The sequence below is a fragment of the Propithecus coquereli genome, unplaced genomic scaffold, assembly GCF_000956105.1.
Source record: "Propithecus coquereli isolate 6110/MARCELLA unplaced genomic scaffold, Pcoq_1.0 Scaffold332, whole genome shotgun sequence".
NCBI lineage: Eukaryota > Metazoa > Chordata > Mammalia > Primates > Indriidae > Propithecus > Propithecus coquereli.
Genome location: NW_012148975.1, coordinates 1,355,623 through 1,376,985, shown reverse-complemented (window position 1 = coordinate 1,376,985; position 21,363 = coordinate 1,355,623). Strand labels below are relative to the sequence as shown.

Here is a 21,363-nt window from a genome sequence, read left to right as displayed (position 1 = left end):
CCCCTGGTCAGGTACACTTTCTATAATTGATTGAAGATAGATTATTGCCATTTCCAGAAGCTTCAGGGTCTGACAGAGCAGATAGTGCCAAACAATACAATATCTGATAATATTACAGTCACAGAGAAGAAAAAGATGACTTTGCAGGTCACCTCATAATGACAAGGCTACTATTTATTTTTCCTTTTGAACAGAGAAGAGCCTTAATGTTCCATAGAAGGCATTAAAAATGAACATGTCACCATTGAGCACATAAAGGACTGACGAACAAACCTACAGGTCCTTGTTTCATTTAGTTTTGTAGCAAGCACAATGAGAGTAATATCACATACCTGGACCTGATGAAGTAGTTTTTGTTTTTATTTTTTCCCTATGCCTACAGAAATTCTCTGACAACCTCATTTTCCAGCAGAATGAGGCTCTGTCTTGCTCTCCTTATGCTGTTCTGACTTCCCCAATGAATGTCTACCATGCTGCTGACTTGGTTATGCTGTTAACAGCACCGACCTGCCTCTGGACTTGCCAGACACCGCATCTCAATGACTTCCCATTTTAGACATTCTTGTTTCCACCACTCTCCTTTCAGCCTTGAGGAAATGAAGGTCTCCATCACAGCTGTGATTTCAACCACTAATGGTGTTTTATCTCAATGGGTCTGCGATGAATTACAGGATAAAATTGATGTTTACAGTTTTGGACCAGTGATACACATTAAGCACAATAGAAATATTTGCAAGAGATATTTTACTAATTTGCTTTGAGTAGATGTTTATATCCCTATTAAACTAATAAATTTTGAGAGTGTTTAAGGATTTGCTTGCCTGATATTTGTTAGTTAAGGAGCATACGCATTAATTATTTGATTAATTTGATATTGACATTTTAAAAAATCCTCTAGTATTCCACTTGACAGACATTTATTTAGAACTCTTCCATGTCTTCTTTGTTACAGAATGTTTTTTCTCTAAATATATCTGGTCAGACATAAGGCTCTACATGTAGCTAACCATTGGAGTTGTGTGAATCATTAGTGCCGATAACTGATAAGCAAACAAATACTATCCTAGGTTTTGAACCTCTTCCATATCTTGTTTGCTGAAGAATAAAAATTCTCTTCAGTGCCACTATTAAAACTCCAAATCAAAATCAACACGTAAACAAGGCTTCCTGAGCTTTATAACTTATTTGATAAATATACTTAATGTCAACTGCGGACGATATTGCTCTTCATTGTGTTACACATTTCATTTTACAAAAAATTTTACTTTTTGCAGAAATAGCCATAAGATGATTGAAGTTCCAACTTACTTATAAATTTAACCAATTAATATACGTTTCTAAAAACTAGGTTGATACTAAATGAAAACTGAGAAGCTTAATGAAATATTCACTGCAATATACATTGCTTTGAACCAGAAAAAAATTCATTGAGTAAATGTCTCTAGGGCATCTTCAGAATTGCATGAAAGTTATACATCTTAAATAAACGATCAAGGAGATTTATAATAAAAACTACCTGTGGAGAAAAATACATTATCTAAACCTTACAAAAATTATAATATTCCCAGAGGTCAGGGTTTTTTTTCAATCATAAATTTCAGTAAAATCCTAAATGAAATAAAAAGTTTTCAGTTGAGGAAATTCCTAGTAAATTTCTCTTCTTCTCAGCATTGTTAAAATAAAATAAAATGGAGATCAGGCTTGAGAATTCCCTGAGCAGACACAGCCAGTTAAGCCATAGAGGCAACCTTGACCCTGCTAGATTTGCAAACATAAGCAAAACTTATCTTGAGCTATTTGCTAACGTAAGTGAAACTTAACTTGGGCTATTTATTGTAAAAATGATTATATTAAAGAGAAATGAAACGTCAGCTCAACCAATCAGAAACTGCCAACTAATTTATAGTTATATAACTAGGGACTTTCCAATGGGATAGACCAAATAGAGTAACTACATAATTGAAACCAATCAAGAATTTTCTTTGCTTTGCTTCTGGTTCACTCTATAAAAGCCTTCCTCTTGTGCGCCTTCAGCAGAGCCCCAAACCACTTTTAGTTTGGTGCCTCCTAATTCATCACTGTTTGTTCAAATACACTTTTTAAAACTTTTGTTGTGGTGAGGCGCGGTGGCTCACGCCTCTAATCCTAGCACTCTGGGAGGCCAAGGCGGGTGGATCGCTCAAGGTCAGGAGTTCGAGACCAGCCTGAGGAAGAGCGAGACCCCTGTCTCTACCAAAAAATAGAAAGAAATTATCTGGACAACTAAAAAAAAATATATATATATATATATATATATATATAAAAAAAGAAAAAATTAGCCGGGCATGTTGGCACATGCCTGTAGTCCCAGCTACTCAGGAGGCTGAGGCAGAAGGATTGCTTGAGCCCAGGAGTTTGAGGTTGCTGTGAGCTAGGCCGATGCCACGGCACTCACCCTAGCCAGGGCAACAAAGTGAGACTGTCTCAAAAAAAAAAAAAAAAACTTTTGTTGTGACTCAGTTTACCTTTTAAAAACACTTAAAAAAAATGTGGATATGTTTAAGCCATAGGGATAGATGCCTAGATTAAATAAACCAATGGCCCCACGTATAACTGTTGTAATTTAAATGACACTGAGAAAATTTCTACGGATGGAAATCCTATAGCTTTGGTGTTACTCTTGAGCTAGCTCAAGTAACCCAAATGTCTTCCAAATAAGCTGCCATCATATGGTGCTATGCAGGTGGCTGGTAACTGGCAATTCCCTGTCTCCGCAGCACCTAAGGCCATACAGAAGTTTTCAGTAAAGTACAAATTGGGACTTGGCTCACTGTAATTTTTTTTTTCTTTTATTTCATTATATTATGGGGGTACAGATGTTTAGGTTACGTATGTTGCCCTTGGTCCCTCCCCCCCAAGTCCGTGTCTCAAATATGTCCATCCTTCAGGTGGTGCGCATTGCACTCCTTGTGTATACAAATACCCGTCCCCTCCTCCCTCCTCCCCCCCCCCCCCGCCTCCCTCCCCCCTGCCCAACATCCAATAGATGTTATTCTTATATGTACATTTATGTGTTGATTAGTTAATACCAAATGTAATTTTTTTCTTTTATGAAGAATCACCATGCTAGCCAGATATTTAGAGAAACTTTCCTAAGTGCATTCATTTTCAACAAAAATTTATTAAATGCTAATTATTATAACTACTATAAGAAATACTATGACAAACAATCTATCATCCCAAGGGAAAAGGAAAATAGCATTTGTTAAACAACTATTGTGTGCCAGAAACCGTAGAAGATGCTACAGTCAACCCAGAAAAGGGTGAAGTGGATAATTTGCATGTTTTAGACATAAGGAACACTATTCTTGTCTAACGTTAGACTTTTTCATTTGTAGATAACAAGAAATTCAATCCAAACTTTTTAAAAACAAATGGAATTTAAGAGTTCACAGGTAGAAATTCTGAAGTTAGGATGAGTTTAATCATAGATGAATTTGGTCTACAGTAATCAACTCATAATTCTCTTTTTTTTTTTTTATCTGACTAGCTCTACTATTTTCTATTTTGGCTTCAAATCCAGACCTTATTTGGTGTGAAAACAGCTGCTCAGCTCTCGATTGCCATTTTTTGAAGGTCTAGAGCAACATACACAGAAAGTAAGTCTCCTTCCTAAAGGAATAGCTAAAGTCTGATTGCAACCCATGGCCTCTGCCTGGGTCACATGCTCACACTGGAACTAATCACTGTGGCCAAAGAGAATTTAAAGAACATTTGCCTATGTCTTTTTCAGGTGCTCTACCCCTTCAATTAGTAAGTGAAAAAAACTTATGCAAAAGACATAGACCTACACAGATGTGAATCCTTAGCAGACTAATTTTTTTAAAAATAAGTTTATTCCACAGTTTAATTGACTTAGAATCACACTATTGTAGGTGGTAGAACATGAATTTGGAGCTATATCCTTATTGTTCCAAAGTATGAACAAAAGTATGAGTTATTTTTTAAAAAATCTTTTGTTTTTGAATTTTATTAAGCTATAATAATATTTATATAGCACGATAGCAAAATAAAACAAAATCTGTATTCAATTTTCTATTGGAATCTGGAATTACATCTGGCATGTGAAACGGTGACATTTAATGAACCTTATCGAATAAATAAACGAAGTGTGCTCACAACTGACGTAAGGTTGCATGCCTTCAACAAGAAGTAAGTTCTCAGGAGAACGCTATCATAAGTGACTAGAGGAACAAGAAAAGTTACATTAATTACAGTACTTTTGAGTTTAGCCAGATGATTGATATAAATTGAGAGGATCTAAATTAGAATCGGAAAGAGCACTTTAGACATAATGAGTAATTAAGTGGAAGCAGGAAAGTATGGGAGCTAATCAGATCACCTTGGCTGGACCACAGGCTGTGTGCAGATCAGTATTAGGAGATAGGGCTGCTGAAGGAGGGGGGTTCAATGTAGTTTGGACATAATCTATAAGCAACGGGAAGTTTATTAAGTTTTTTTTCCTTTTTATTGGAGGGTTAGATAATCATAGGTATAATTTAGAAAAGGAATTCAGTGGTTCTCTCTTTGGTGAATTTAAGTATGAAGAAAGTGAGAAATATATAAAAAAAAACAAAACAGGAAAGAGGTAAATGTATTTATTTACAGGGTGAGAGGTAAAGAAGCTCAGCTTAGGGCTGTGTCTGCGAGACTGGAGAGGAACAGATTAATGACCAGACCTTATGAAGTTAGACATGAGCAGACAGCAAAAATTACTGCAGGGTCTACAGGGACTGCAGACACCACACTATATTTTTTTCTCTCTCCCTTCTGAAATCATTTACCTTTGGAATAGGAAAATCAAACTGATCTAAGAGATATTAAATACTGTGTTAAAGGTCTCAAAGGAGCTGAAAATCTAATTTCCAACCTAGGTCTGTGTGGTCTCATATTCTCACTTCTGCCTACATCTCATACAAATGACAAATAATGAAAATTCAAAATGCCAAGGGGACTCCAATTAGAGAAATTATAACAAATTTTATAAAAGGTGTCTTTGAGATAGACCTAGAAGAATTTATTATGCAAAGAATAAAGAAATAAGGTTTTCTGCAAATGAATACAGATAGGCAAGAAAATATAGTGTAGGTCTGTTGTGAGGAGTTGAGTTTTGTTGTAGCAAAAACACATAAGGGAGAGAAGGGAATGTTACAAAGGTAGGCTACGGATAACTTGTAGAGTGCTGCAGTCACTAGGTTTTATTCTGAAAGTGAAGAAAGAACTCAAATACTATAATGTATTGAGTGGTAAGATTGAATTTGGACAGAATTGAGTTTATATCTGGTTCTAACACTTATTAAGTAATACGCCATATGTAGAATAGGGATAAAAATTTCTGTTGCTGTTAGCTTTAGATGAGGCAAAGCATGAAAATTGCTTAGCTCAGTGTCTGGCATAGAGAAAGTGTTCAATGTTTGTTAATTACTATTAACATATATAATAACCATAGTAAAAGAACAAAAATTAAAACTGAGTATTAAAATTAGAAGGCATGTAAATGATAAACTCAGACCTAATTTATAAACACAGACTTTAAACTCTATATTAAAAATAAAAAAATTATAGAGAAATACTTTAAGCAATTATTGTGCATAGGACAACAGGAAAGTTAGAAATTACTGATGAAACTCTATGTTAGACAATATGAATAAAGGTAGTATAATGTCTCTATTTCCAGTAACTTTCTCACATACCTGGTCTACTTTTCTTTGAAATTGTCATTTATTTCCTGCTGAAGTCCAAATTCTTGATTTATTTCTGTACATAACTTCTAAAATTGCTCTAAGTTTACTATAAAATAGCACATTTCTGTAAATTATTTACATTATAAACTTACAATAAAAATTGAACTTTATTGTTTATGTTTTTACTTGCATAAATACAGTAAGGAAGAATGCTTCCCTAATGAAGTTGAAATTTTAATAATGACTTTTCAAATCAGAAGAATAAATATAATTTTTTTCACTTCTGCAAACCCAAGTATTGTGGTAGTCCAAAAAATGTTTTCAAGTATTCTAAGATAATAAAAGATGTCAAAACAGATCAATTTAAAATTAGCTTAGTGGTACAAGTATCAAAAGGACTGTCAATATATTTAATATCTTAATTTTATGTTGGCAAGATGCAGGTCAGACTCAGGAAATAAAAAATGTAATAAATAAGTTAATGTAACCTCTATTTTTACAAGGTCTCTGATAAAATGATGCCCTTAAAAGATATCTCTTAAAAATTCATGAAACATAAAATATTAAGTTATCAAAATAATGTACATCTCATATGACTATATGTTGCCAAATGGTTTCTGTTTGGTCTGCATCTGTTTTGTAAAAAGTCATTTGTGTCCGGTAAAATCTCTTTGAATTAGATTACACTGTTTCCTCTTGTGAAAAATAATTTAGATGGAGGTAAAGATTTTTGGTGTAAAATATTACCAAATGAATTAAGATTATGTGCAAGAAATCATGAAGACATGTCTAGCCAATATAAATATGTGTATATTTATGATCAATTAAAAATATTGCTTATCCTCTTCCAACATAAACTAATAATCTATTTTCAAATTATATTCACATATCAATTAAATGAGTTTTATTGAGTTTTGATCAATAATTCTTCAAAAGTTCAACATGTATCTGATATTAATACAACTTTTTAAACAGAAATTAAATAATATATACTTTAATAAAAATATAAGCAATGTTTTCCATCACTCAAAAATGATAAACAATTGTGATTTACATTTTTTAGGAAAAAAATCTAGATTATTTTAGAGTTGTCTTGGCTTCAGTTACATAAATTAACCACTACTTTGATAGCATATTGAATCCCTGAATCTTTTTTTGTTTTAAATTGCCATATTAAAAAGAGGAAAGCTGAAACCTATATTAATGCATCCAAAATTTCATAGCATAAAAATAAGCTTCAACATCATAACATAAAAAAGAGTTACTGTAATTTTTATACTGTTTTTCTTGAAAGCAAGTTGTCAATACATTAAGGAAAATGTATAAATATTTTTTTCATTCACTCCCACCCCACCCCCCAGAAAAAGACAAGCGTTTGGTAAGAAAAATAATAAAAATAGAGAAAAGTAGAAAAACATAATAAAGTTTTTTTCCTATATTACAGAAAAAAAAAACCTCAATCTAAACAAATACAGAGGAAACTTTAAGCATAACTAACCCAAATAAACAGTTTTAAGAGTCACTTAACAGTAACTGTCATTTTTATTTCCTCTGAAGCTACCATTTTGAGATACACCAAAGCCTAATAGCATGGCATTTTGTCGTCGCCTAATGTTATTAATACATGCATGTGGTTATGTTGAATACTTTCACTTCTGACAAATGAAAGTTTGGATATAATAGACAGCTACTCCACATAATTAATAATTCAGTGGGTTTCTTTGTTACAATTCATTTTAAAGGCTCCATGACATCCTTTTTATATACTTCATGTTTGTCTGAACCATATCTTAAAGAACTCTAAAATCTGACATTTCACTGCATAATTATTTTTCAAAAAGAAAAGCAAGAAATAAAATACTGTAAATAACAAGTAAATGTTAATAAGTGAACATACTTGGATGAAATAAAATAAAATACAATTTAAATCAAAAAAAGAAGTGTCTAAATATTCTTGGATTGACTCATGCTAACTAATAATTTCTTTTTTCTACACAGATAGCTATAGTGAAGCTTCATCTACAGATTTGCAACGAAATTTAAATGATACAAAATATTAACTCAGTTGGATGCACAATGAATGATTTTTACAGCCTCAGATCATTGTGAACATGGAGAACATCAGTGACACCAACGTTTCATATCCAAAGATGGCAGAAACAACTACCACCACTAATTTTACATTTAAATTAACCTTGCTTTTGTGTTCAAACAAAATTGAAAACTGATATGTATATAAAATAAGCATTTAGCCACATTCACAAAAAAATTCCAAAATGTTTTGTTGATATCATTAATTTATGCATGTGTTCTCAAAGATAAAAACATTTGTTTAATAATGTTCCTCTGTTGAGCCACAGTAGGATTCTTTAATTCAAAAGAGAGTTAGTCTGATGTATGCTTCCATATTTAAAATTTTAACATTTAAATATAAATGGTATCAAGAAAAATTTCATGAAATCATAAAGTAGAGGCTACGGTAGAATATGTGTTCTTTTCCTTCAACAGAAAAATAATATATCCATTTAACAATATGAAGAATTAGAAACCTCAGTATACATTATCCTTTTCTTTATACAAATTTTATGAGAATTGTTAATGCTTTATATGCTTGATTCGAAATATTATAGTCTACTCTATTAAATATGTGTATGAAATAGCCCTGCGACATGCACATTAAATTCATCTAAGAAATTGCTTAAGTTCTCACAATGAGCTCTGCCCCTCTCTTGTGGTGTATTATTACATTGTATCTTAACTTCTGATAGATTTTTTTATGTATCTTTATTATTATCTGAGGGTGTTTTTATTCCTGAGCAAACAGAGTCAAATAACCTCTCTAATCATATAATTTACTTGTTTAGAGTTAAATAATTTTCATTTACCATTTCCAGCAAACCCAAAATTATATATGAAAAAAAAAAAGTAGAAATTTGAAAGTGTAGAAAAAAAAGTATAGAAATTTGCTATATATATATATACCACAGCTCTCTCTTAAGTAAAATACTAGGTACTGTCAAATGGACTGTCCTGTTTAACTAAACACTTTAAGGATCTCTGAGTGAGGAAGCAAGAGCTATTTTACTCTTAATAAAACTCAAGAGTCAGATCTGCAAGGTGGAATGTTTCTAAATTACATGTTATTAGTGCTCCATTGATTTCGTCAGTAAAAATTATTGTAGAATAAGCCTATTCAGAGGCTTTATTAAATTCTAGAGCTTAGAGTCTGCTAATAAAACCCGTACAAAACTCTTCCTTTTTAAAATAATTAAATCACCATATTTTAAAAATAGCTTGTTATTTAAATCCAACCTCATTTACCTATGCAACAAAAGCATTACGTAGCAAATATGGGCTACTAAAAAAATTAAATGCTCTGTAAAAAGAGTTGATGGTCTATTTGGTTCACCCACTTTGAGTACTTGACTTTTTTCTCACAAGGCTCAGATAGAACAGAGCACAGTTAACACAGAGCAGAGGCTAAGAAGGGGAATAGACAGGAATCTCTTAACTCAAGAAATAATGAAAACACCAGACTGAACACTCAGTGTTTTTCTGTTGAAGCATTTTACACTCAATGTGTGAGCTGTACTAACATGCAAAAGAAGGTTGAAAGTATTACTTAAAATAAAAGCAAGCCTGGTAAACATAATGAAAAAAGGGAATAATGGCATTATGGATCAAAATTTGAAGGGTAGCGTGCTTGTTTCTTTAGAAATATAGTAAGGTGAAGAAAGTTATCCAACGTTTATGTATCCAGTGTTTTGCATCATATAAGAATTCTGGAAGGTTTGCTAACAATGGTTTGCATATGCATGTACATACACATACATAAAACTCTATATGTATATAGTTCATTTTTTTTTTTTTTTGGAGACAGAGTCTCACTCTGTTGCCTGGGCTAGAGTGCTGTGGCGTCAGCCTAGCTCACAGCAACCTCAAACTCCTGGGCAATCCTTCTACCTCAGCCTTCTGAGTAGCTGGGACTACAGGCACGTGCCACCATGACCGGTTAATTTTTTCCCTATACATTTTTAGTTGTCCAGCTAATTTCTTTCTATTTTTAGTAGAGACGGGGTCTCACTCTTGCTCAGGCTGGTCTAGAACTCCTGACCTCCAGTGATTTTCCCCCCTCGGCCATATACTTCATTTAATAAACATTTTATGAATGTCTTCTGTTTTCCAGATAGTGCACAAGGCTCTGGGGAGGTAAGGATCCCATGAGATAACAGGTCATGACAATCTAGAGTTTGTGTTTGTGTGGAGTGGAGAGGGGGAGTGAAGAATTTAAAACAAACTGGGGAAAGAGGAGGTCATAGTTCCAGAACTCACAAACGTTTTAGATATTTGCTCTTTGAGACAGAGAGAATTTTGGTTCCTGGGATATTTGTAATCCTTTTTGTTTGTTAGTTTATTTTTCTTTGTGAGAGGAATTAGCATATAAGGATGAATGGAGTAAAAAAAAAAGGCACCTCACTGAATTGTGACTTTTATGAGATATTCAACTAAAAACCATGTTTTGAAACAATTTTAATTGTTGCTTATCATCCTGAGATTTTATTTTTCTTAAAATGCCATCGAACAACTGATCTTTTCAGTTTCAGATGTACTAGGATTTCAATGTAACCAGATGATTTTAGTGCTAAAACTGGATCTCCATTCACCTGGCCTGCCCATGAATCAAGTCACCAGATTAGAGTTGTCTTGATATATGCCTAGCCATATACATAATTTTGGCTTTAACAGATTTGATAAAATATGGGGGAGAATGATATACTTTCACTTTCACTTTCACAGAATGTTTATTTTTCCCTTGGAGGAGGTTTAAGGAAACATATATCAAACCCAACCCCTTCTTAATCATTTCCTTGCTGTAATTTATAACAGAAAAGGAGTGCTATAGACCACTCGGCCAGACTGCCAGAGTGGTGTCCCTGCTTATTATGGCAGCTTACTTCATCAATTGCAGTGGATCCGTAGCCATTGGCTGTGTAGGGATTATGACGGACCTGAAACAAAGTAAATCCTTAGCTCTTTACTACCCCCAAGTAAATAATTTATCTGCAAGGACCCTTACACTCTTAGCACTCATTTGGCTTTTGAACATCCTAAGGGAATGCATTCCAGCCCACCCAAACTGTAGAGTAACACTGAGGTGCACTCGCCATGAAATTCCTACTCAACTTAAGATATTCGTTTGAAACCAACATCATCTTGCGTTATGGTGTTGAAGAAGGAAGGAATTATGTGGAAACTTTTTGAACACTAGTTGTTTATTCATTTACTTGTTTTGTTTAGCAGGTCAAATCCAGAGGAGAAGAGTGTGGGAATCGGCATTTTTAGGATTTTCTATAAATGCTTGTTGATATGATTTACAAATATACTCTATTCACCTTATGGCTTATCATGTAATCATTGACTGAAATAAATACACATGCACATGCACACAAAGGCACACACCCTGCCAAGTACAAACATTGATATTAAGACACTGCATAATCAACCAAACAACCTGTAAAGAAAAATGACAACAGTAAATATATTAATTTCCTAACTGCTCCATTTCCTCTCGAGAAATAGGAACAATTTAAAGATTAATTTTTTTAAAGAAGTGTAACCCAAAGAAACGAGAGAAATGGTTTGAAATTCCAGGCAATAGGATCAAATGGTGGTGGTGGAGGGGTGGTTTCAAGGGTAGGTAAGCCTTACCAGGTATCTCAAACAGCATTGCCTATGTTACTGCCTTCTTACTGCTTACAGGACTAGTCCTGGAGCAGATATATAAATTCTAAATTGTCTCCTTCTTGTACTTACTCTAAGTGTCCTCTGTTCCAAATGGCATTGACATATTTCAGCTAGATTGGATTAAATTTGTTTCTACTTGAACTCTAACTGGGAGAGACAGGAGAAGAGATGGGAAAGGAATGACTTGCAGGTGCTACAGCGGACAGGCTATAAATACATCTTTTTTCATCAAATGGCACCTATTTTAAATTGTATCAAAGGTATTATTTTAGTCAGCGTGAACTTTAAAGGATTTCTACTTATAACACCAAATAACCCATATGTTAGCTGCTCCCTTGCAATTGAGGTGAAAATATCTTGCCATTATCCTCCTTCCAACGCTTTTTATTCTTCTCAGGTCAAAAGCTCTGGGAAAGACTTCTGATAACTCTTGCACTTATTGTAGATTATACTTTCTGGCCTTCCTGGTATCCTGCTCTAAGCTTGATCACATTTCCTTGCTCTGAATCACATTCCTCCATGTGGTCCTCACTTTCCTCGCCCTACTGCCCAAAATAAATCATTCTCAGGAAGGATTATTGAAGAATTTTTGAGGGAGGTTCTACGGAAAAGTTTCATCATTCATTGCTTGATATCTGCCACCTCCTTAGCTTCTCCTCTTCTTTTCTTAATTCGCCTTATCCCTCTAGAATCTTTATACACACATTAAAACAAAATATAGCATTACATATCACTGCCAAACCTTTGTGCTTCATTTCTTGTATGCAAATTCTAATAGCACCTGCATAGCAAGCTACAGTGTTCACACATAAGAAAATTGACATTTAAATTTTTCTCTCTTTACAATGCTACCAAAAATAAAATGATCAGTTATTATTTGCCCGTGCTTTATAAGATTTACTTGCTTTAAGGTTTAACACAAGCATTCTTTTTTGAAACATAATAAACTTGTTTTTTAATTACTTTCTAATTTCTTGGTTAATTTCAAAAGATTGATAACAAATCACTGAATCCCCCATGCATTAGCCATATCATTAAAAATTAAGATTAGTAGAATTACAATATTATTAAAATACATCTATTTGCATGTAATGGTATTTCAATTTAATTTGACAATTGTGTTGTATAATAACTTACTTCTTTGGATACTAATTATAAGCAGAATGATGAAACATTTTGCTTTCCATCTGTACAGCACTTTTTATTTAAAAAGGTAATGAATTATTTCAAATTTTATTAAATTAAATAGACATAATTGATTCTTATAAGAATTACATTCTTTATTGTTAACAGTCTATCTTTTAATTTTACCTATCTGTATAATTGTATATAGAGTCTAAATTGAAAGACTATAACAAACTTACATTTCTTACATCATTGCAAAATATACTACTTTTACACTGAATGATCTCTTCAACTTTAGAACTACAACTTATAATTTATTAATGTCTTGGTGAAGTTTGAGGTTTTAATTTTTTTTTTTTTTTTACTGATTTCAAGTCTGGAAATGAGTGTCTAGTTAATACACATTGCCAATTAACGGAAATGTAGAATGAATTACTAATGTGAAAAGTACATCATTTAAAAATATTAAATGGAGCTAGTTTTGTGTAAATTATCAAATCATAAAATATAAAAACAATTATTCTTACTTAAAAACAGAAAGGTGGAAAAAAAGAGTGATTTAACTCAATACATTTTCCATAAGCATCAGAAAATCATCTCTGTTTTATTATCTAAATTTCAAGTTACTTAAAATTTTCCTACAGCAATTGGGGGTGGAGGAATTAAACAATTCACACTCTGGTATATTGAAAATATGTATTACAAAGTTTTATTAACCTTTTAAAAATAAACTTTTAGTCAGCATTTAGTCAGTCATTTTCAAAACTCAGCAAGTAGCTGAAGCTATCTGGGAGACAGAAGTATAATATACCCTCTCTCATCTTCCAGGATGTTTCTTTTAGTTAAACTTCCTCAGGAAAGAAAAAGGCAGGGAGTGAAGCTTGGTCCAGTAAACAGCTCAACAGTTTAAAGTATACTTAGATTAAGATCAAACGTAGTATAGCATTGGTGTATCTGTTTATTCTCAGCCTGGGGCTCACATTTCTATGGAGAAGGAAGCTATAAATAAAACCCAAAAGGGATATTTTCACTAATAAGTTCTTACTCTATAGGATAAAATAGGAATGGCTGTCTATGGTACAGGTCCCATCGCTCAGGGAATGGGACAGATTTCAATTGAATTTCTGAATGAGCTGATGTTCCAGTCCCTCATTCTCAGATATTTGAACATGAAACCTGGTTCCCTAAAATTCAAATCCCTAAGGCGATGCAAAAAGAATCTAACTTAGTATCTCAAGAATTTTTAAAGTGCCCAAAATTCCAAACATTCTTAAAAAGTGAACTTCCCAAATTGTGTGCAAATTGATTAGTTTTTTAAAGTATAAGTTTATCTATTATTTAAAATAGATTTTAAATGTTATTTTGGTATTTTTGTGTATATATTTAATGCATATGGCATGACATTTTGATATGCTTAACTTAATATACAAATACAGAGTGAATTTACTACTACAAACAAATTAACATACCCATTTTAAAATTCTTAAATTCCTCAGTCCTGATTTACTGTACAGACTAAAGCCTGAGAATTTTAAGCATAGAAACAGCAACAACAATAACAAAATAACTGGAGGAAAAAATGAGAAGAAACCAGGTAGGGAAAAATAGACTTTTAGCAAAATGGAGTCCCAGTGTAGATTATGACTAGTCTGGACAACTATTACTGAATAACTTAATACTCAAACATCATTTTATTCTAATCCTTATAAAGAAATGAAGTATATTGGCTAAGGTCACTATAGACAATGGTGAATGGTGTTGCTGGGACATTCAGGCTTAGATTTGTCTGACAGGAGACGTACATTTTTATTACTGCTATTATTACTACCAGTTCTACACAATTCCTGTGTTCTAGATGCAGCCCTTGCTGAATGCTGGTAATGTTTTAGACACTGAGAAATCCAGTACATGGGAAACAGAGTTCCTCACTTAGTACTATACAATCTGGTTTAGGAAATAGTGTCGCATTTTTCTTTCTTCTTTACTTCAGTGCCTATAAGAAACATAAATTAAGTGCCTACCGATTTTCAGGCATTAAGAATATAAAATCCTGACACTTGTTCAGGAGCTCTTCAGACATTGGACGTATAAATTATTTGAAATGAAGAGGTAGCAATCTGAGAGAAAAGCAGATTAATGTGATGCAGGGGCAGAGGAAGAAAACTAATATTAATTAAAACCATATTATGTGCCAAATCTTCTGCCTGGCATGGAAATATCTATCCAGCACAACAGGCAGAAAGTAATGTCAGATTCTAAAAAATGCAATTCATAAAGATTCAATGTCGGCAACACATATTTAAACATACACCAATTTGGTTGGAAATATATTACATGAAATTTGTGGGAGGAAGACCATATCAAACAACTCATGTTCCTGATGTGGAATAAATCCTTGTTATACTACAAATACTTTGCATACTTAACAGCATATATTTGGAAATGCATGTTAGTTTTTACTCCTACCTACAAGTCACTGTAGTAATAGGAATAATTATTTTAAACTGCAATAGGAAATTTGATGATCATTCATGTTCTATGGTTTTTCTATGCAGATAGAATTGCTATAATTTAATTTTTTATCCTTGATAAATTAAATACTTACAAATAAAGTACTAGCAAAACAACTATGCATTTCACTACAGATCCTTGAAAGGAATAAAGATGCTTAAATGTATCTTCAAGCACACTTTTCAGTCTTTTTTATAATATCTAGAAAGAGCTAAAATAAAATTATGCCTTATGTTTTTTCACATTATTTGGATATTTTGCTAATTATAAGCTCCAACTCCAGCTACTTAATAATCATTTAGAGCCTAAAGAAATGCAATGTTCTGACAATATATCAATTATATCTATGCACACAGAATTACACATAACATTTATTGCATGCAGCCAAAGTCTATACATCTCTGGTAGCTATTTTAACATAATGATACGATTTACATGTTACAGGGGAAAAATATCCCCAAAACAGGCACAATTAAGCCTATTAGTGTCTTAGATACTAGAATTTTGCCCCAGGAAATTATATGAATAGTACATTTTTTAAAAAATAAGCAAAGTTGATAATAGCATATTAAATACTGTAATAGGGAATAGGTAAATGGGATAAAAAAAAAGTGTTGCTTATTTAATTGTTAGTTGTTAACAATTTATCAATAACTTGAAAATAACAAAGGAATAGTTATTAATCATAACAGCCAATGCCAATTAAATGAAATTTTATTCTCATTGTATAAGTGTAAAAAGCTTATATATTCTTTAAATACCATTTCAAGTGGTATCATTTCAGCTCAATGCCGATTTTTTTCAGATTTGAGCTAATACATTCAAAACCTAAAAATTATTACTTCGATGTAAATATTTTCAAATACTGTGCAGTTTCAATAAATTATTTTCCATAAATATGTCATAATTGTGACAGGATATTATCTTTTTAATTACTTTATTGTCGAGTACATGTTAGGCATTCCGAAATAATGGTCAATTGATCGACAAACATATCAAACTCTTTGTAAACATACTTGGCTGTGCAAGGGATGATTTATTCTATCACTATGTGTCACAATTCTGATTTATTAATTCCCATTTTTATTATTGTGAAGTCAAATTTTGCACTCTTTTATTATTCTTACAACTCCAGTTTTTAGATGATATAATTTTAATTTTCAAGTTAATGCAAAGAAAGGAAATATGCACAAGAATCAAATAAATGGCTCATATAATGTAACTGGAACAGTTCCCACACATCAGAATTCACTTGAGTAAAAAGACAAAATATCTGTTTGGTTCAGATTCATTTTTAATATTGCTAAGCAAGTATTTTAAAATTATTTCAATAAATTATCAAGAAACATAACACTGAAATCATGATACACCAAAATTCTTCCTCTTCAAGCATTTAAACCACTTCTATGAAGCGTTGAGTGTTATCACTAGAAGTTAATATTACTTTTTCACCTCTTATAAATTCATGGAAAGATAGAAAAAACCCAACATGTTTTCTCAAAGTGAAGATTTCAAACATTTCAACTTACTATACTTTCTAGTACAATTTTATATTAACTGCAATATGACCAAAATAATACAAGAGTGTTATAAACATTTATTAAATAGTTTTCTATAGCTCTGGCTATTTCATCGTGCTAAGTTCAAATGAACACGTCTCCATTTGAGAAGTGATTCTATCATTTAAATTATTTATTTTCCCTGGAAATGCCAGAATTTTGCAAAAGCCTAGTAAGTAGAATACTAATGATAATTTGGGAGAAATATTATTTGTTAAATTGGCTTCAAAAACACAACTGCATCTTTTTATATTCACTTCTCTGTTACGCATAAAAAAAGCATTTAATGGGAAATTCATCACTAACAATAAATAAAGGTTCATCGAGCAGGTGGGACAAAGCTAAATCAGCTGCAATTTAATGGGTGTATTTGTTTTATAACTACATGTCTTTATGATTTCACATGGCTGCCTATTAAAATTAGAGAGGAAGCTAAAAAATTTGATCACTGAACTTGGCACTTACCTCATATGAGTGATAATGAGTGTTGTGGCAGGAATGAAAAAATCATCCACTCTGTCAAATTGCTTTCCCACCGGCTGGGTGTGGATCGTGTGGTGCGGCACGTTCCCACTGGCCAGGGTTATTACCTGAACAGAACACATCATGGTTAGACCTCGATAATGCAGTCACGGAATAGCATGAGCTGTAATTTTATTTAGAGATGAAATGAATCTCTTTCTTCCTGACAGTTGTTTGCATAAACTCTTTATTTTCCAAAATTAATATATTATTAAGGTAATTGCAATTCTGAAATGATTTTATTTTTAATATAGAAACTTCTGTTTCTTTAAAGAAACAAAATAAAGAAAAATATTATTTTGAACAATGTCAGCTTAAATATAAAATAAATAGACATATAAGCAACTTCTGCATTATAAAAATCTTAACCTTCCTAAAGTGAGAAAAATAAAAGCAAGCATACAGATGGGATAAGTGAGATATTACGGCAAAATCCCTCCTATATAACATAGCTGGCAATATAGGTCTGAAAACTCCAAAATAAATCATTTAAAATATTTTAGGTTTTAAAAATATTAGAATGCATAAAACCATATTTTAAAACTTTTTCTTCATATACATTGAAAATAACTGATTTAAGAAAGTTTTAATAAAAGAGGTTTCTTTTTTCATCATTGATTTTTAAACTTTTATAATCTATTAAAGAAAAGATCACTACATTTAAACTCTTTTCCCATTATGCACCAAATTCTTTTTTTTTTTTTTTATTGAGACAGAGTCTCACTCTCTTGCCTGGGCTAGAGTGCCATGGCGTCATCCTAGCTCACAGCAACCTCAAACTCCTGGGCTCAAGCGATCCTCCTGCCTCAGCCTCCCGGATAGCTGGGACTACAGGCACATGCCACCGTGCCCGGCTAATTTTTTCTATTTTTTTTTTCAATTGTTTGGCTAATTTCTTTCTATTTATAGTAGAGACAGGGTTCTTTCTCTTTATAGTAGAGACGGGGTCTCGCTCCTGTTCAGGCTGGTCTTGAACTCCCGCGCTCAAACAATCCTTCCACCTTGGCCCCCCAGAGTGCTAGGATTACGGGTGTGAGCCACCATGCCCGGCCTATATATCAAATTCTATCAGTTCATCCATCAGATTTCTTTAACTTCCATACTTCTTGTTATTGTTCCTGCTGCACAAACATTGTTCTGTGGTAGCCTTTTAAAGAGCTTTCTTTCTTTCCTTCAGTTTTCCCCCTTTTAAATACTTTCTACATATGGCCACCAAATTAACTTCTTAAACTACTGACTGACTCTCTAAGTTAAATATTGATCCTTCTTCTAGACTGAATCGTTTTCTTTGGTTTTTATGACAGAAATAAATAACTTTTTTATTTTTAGGGTTCGTTTTCCTGAAAGGGCAATTTTATTCATTCAAATGAATAGTTTCATTGAATTCCATTGGAAACTGCCATATTCATTAAAAATAAATAATTATAACAGTCTGGATAGGTTGTTATGATACAGTTAAAAAATGAAACAGAAAATAAAACTTAAAGTCTCAGTGGCTTAGAAATTAAACATTTAGTTTCACACATGGTTACTTTCCCAGAGGGCTTTGAGAGGATATCCACTCTTTTCACTGTTTCCACTCAGCATTCCAGCTGAAGGATCAGCCACCTAACTTGAGTGTTTCCATTCATAATACATTTCATTTGTCAGAACTAATTACACTGTTCAACCTAACCAAAAAGGGCCCCCTATGTGCTCAGAGGAGGAAAAATCCAATGTATTTGATTAAAAACCTTTAAAAACACTATGCCAATTTTATTAATAAAGAATATCAGTGATCAGTGAGAAATTTGTCATTGGATCCCAGCCATTCATAATAATGTCCACAAGAATTGAATAAAGGTCAGCAAGAGTAAATTGTAATAAAATACAATGCCACCTCCCTAGTTCTCCTCAGTTTGAACCTTATTCCCTGATGGTTCTAGACTCTTCATGCTGTTGGAAAAGAGTGAGTCACCTGAATTGCCAGATTCCAGACAGAAATGACTAACTGCAGGAACACACAGGTAAATCTATGATGCACCCTAACCAGGATGTCCAATTTTGCAGCAACCCCTGGCTCATTCCTAGTGGCATCCTGCTTCTGAGCTCTGAAGGTGAGATGCCTTTCACAAACCCACAGCCTCTGCCTCCCGTTGTCAACTCACCTGGCTGGGGCCCAATTCCTGACCAATAGCAAACTGGAAGGACTTTATTGAAAGTTTTTTCCTGGGGATATTTTCTTCTCTGATTGCTGTGCATTTGATAAGACATTACATACCACTTGTAAAACTGTGCAGTTTTAGACTCTTCATTATTTTTAGAACAGTATTTATTAAATTTTTATAAGACATAGATGACTTTAAAATTAGAAAAAAACTGTTATAAATCTTTCAGAATCTATCTGAGGATGCTAATTGGAAAATCATTGTCTTATATATATAAAATTATGACACTTGGAGTTTTTATTAGTTATACATATCTCAGAAAATACATATTTTGCTTTCATAATTGACAAAGGTATATAGATTAAATTACAATCAAAATGAAAACACAAAATAGAAAGATAAGTGTAGCTTTCTGACCTTTGATACTTTTGTACTTTCAAGGATCAGTGGGTACCATTATAAGATACACTACATTAGAACAAAAAAGTTACTTCCTAGTCTTCAAACACTGGCATCAACATCTCCATTTAATCTAATTTTTAACATTATGGCACAGGAACACTATGGCCAAAGTAAGGGCTTGCTCATATTTTTGGTTTTGTGTATTCAATTTCTCCAAAGGAATATTTGCTCCCTTTTTCAAACATATCTTAAATCCCATTTCCTTTGTGGCTGTTTCCTGATAATCCTGTTGGAAAACAAATATCCATGAATATTTTGACATTTCTGAAAAGTCAGGTCTTTCTGAGCAAAGAGCATTGGCAAACTTGGTTAAAGGATGATAATATAGCAAAAAAGCCTTAGAGGCTAGTGACGGTGTATTGCTCCTGAGAGATTTCGAGAATTATCTCCTTTGAGCCAATTACTGACCTAGCCCTCCTCCTTCAGCAGAAGATTTTCATATATTCCAGAGTCATGATGATTATCTCTCCAAAGGGAAGTATGTACTGATATGTCTGCAGCCTAACATAACTCGAGAGACTTACAATTCTAGGGCCCCTCTCTTATGGTGCAAATGTGTTAGGCATGCAGGATAACATTAGTCCCTCACCACATGACCCATTATTGATTAGGGTTGGAAAATAAACACTAATATCCTCCACAAGCAAGAAATGGTCTATTCTCTGATCCAGCAAACCTGCGTTTCCTATTAGTCTGTTTGTCTATTTATCTATCATCAATCATATATATTTATTCATATATATACACACACATAAACATTATGTAAATAACTCTTTTTAGATATACTTTTTAAGAATACTTCTCAATTTCTACAATTTATTTTATATTATTAAGGTGTGAATCTTATCTTTCACTCCTACTCAGCAAACTTTTAAAAAATTACTATATTCTATTAGCACAAAATGTTTTATTAGGCATTCAGAGAAAAATGAAGAAACTATTTTTAAAATGAATAAATAACGTCTAGGAAGTTACTTAACATTTCTATGAAGCCTTTTTCCTCCCATGAAATATGAAAGGAATTTGTCTAAGCTATTTTGTGTAAAATATTGCAACACTGGGAAAGTTGTTAATCTATCCAAGCAGCAAGGACCAAAGGGAGGGGAAGGGATGAATTTTGAAGAAAATTATACATTAAAAATATATGTAGCTTTATGTTGCTCCATGAATTAGTGTTAAACGTGTTTGGGGACAGGATCTGTCTTAGGAGTTTTACAGAGTTTTGCCCTGAAGGCATAGGTGAATGTGCTGGTTTGCATTTTATATGCTGTTACACTGGAAGGGCATCTCTGAAAGGCAGTAGGGGCTGTATCCCACGAGGCGCCGCGTTTCTCAGACCTAAAGAATTGGATTTGCTTTGTAAAGCACAAGCGAATCTGTTAAAAACTATAGGCTGAGAGCTGACAATGGAGTGCCCTCGGGAACAAACAGCTTCCCAGAAAGGCCAGCTTCCCAAAGGGCCAAAAGCAAAGCTTTTGTTTAAACCACTCTAGACTACCTGTCTCCATTCACAATAACCTAATAAACATGGAGCTTGCATATCTCTGTTTAACCCCTCTGTTTAAATGA

The 21,363-nt window shown here is 33.0% G+C and overlaps 1 protein-coding gene across 3 annotated transcripts in view; it reads right to left on the bottom strand.

Moving 5' to 3' along the window:
* Window positions 1-21,363, bottom strand: part of FSTL5 (follistatin-like 5) — a 920,996-nt gene that overhangs the window by 45,199 nt on the left and 854,434 nt on the right. For all 3 annotated transcript variants that reach the window (XM_012650551.1, XM_012650552.1, XM_012650553.1), the window contains one exon: window positions 17,129-17,253. In XM_012650551.1, the coding sequence (XP_012506005.1) occupies window positions 17,129-17,253 (125 nt within the window). The remainder of the gene's footprint in view (window positions 1-17,128; window positions 17,254-21,363) is intronic.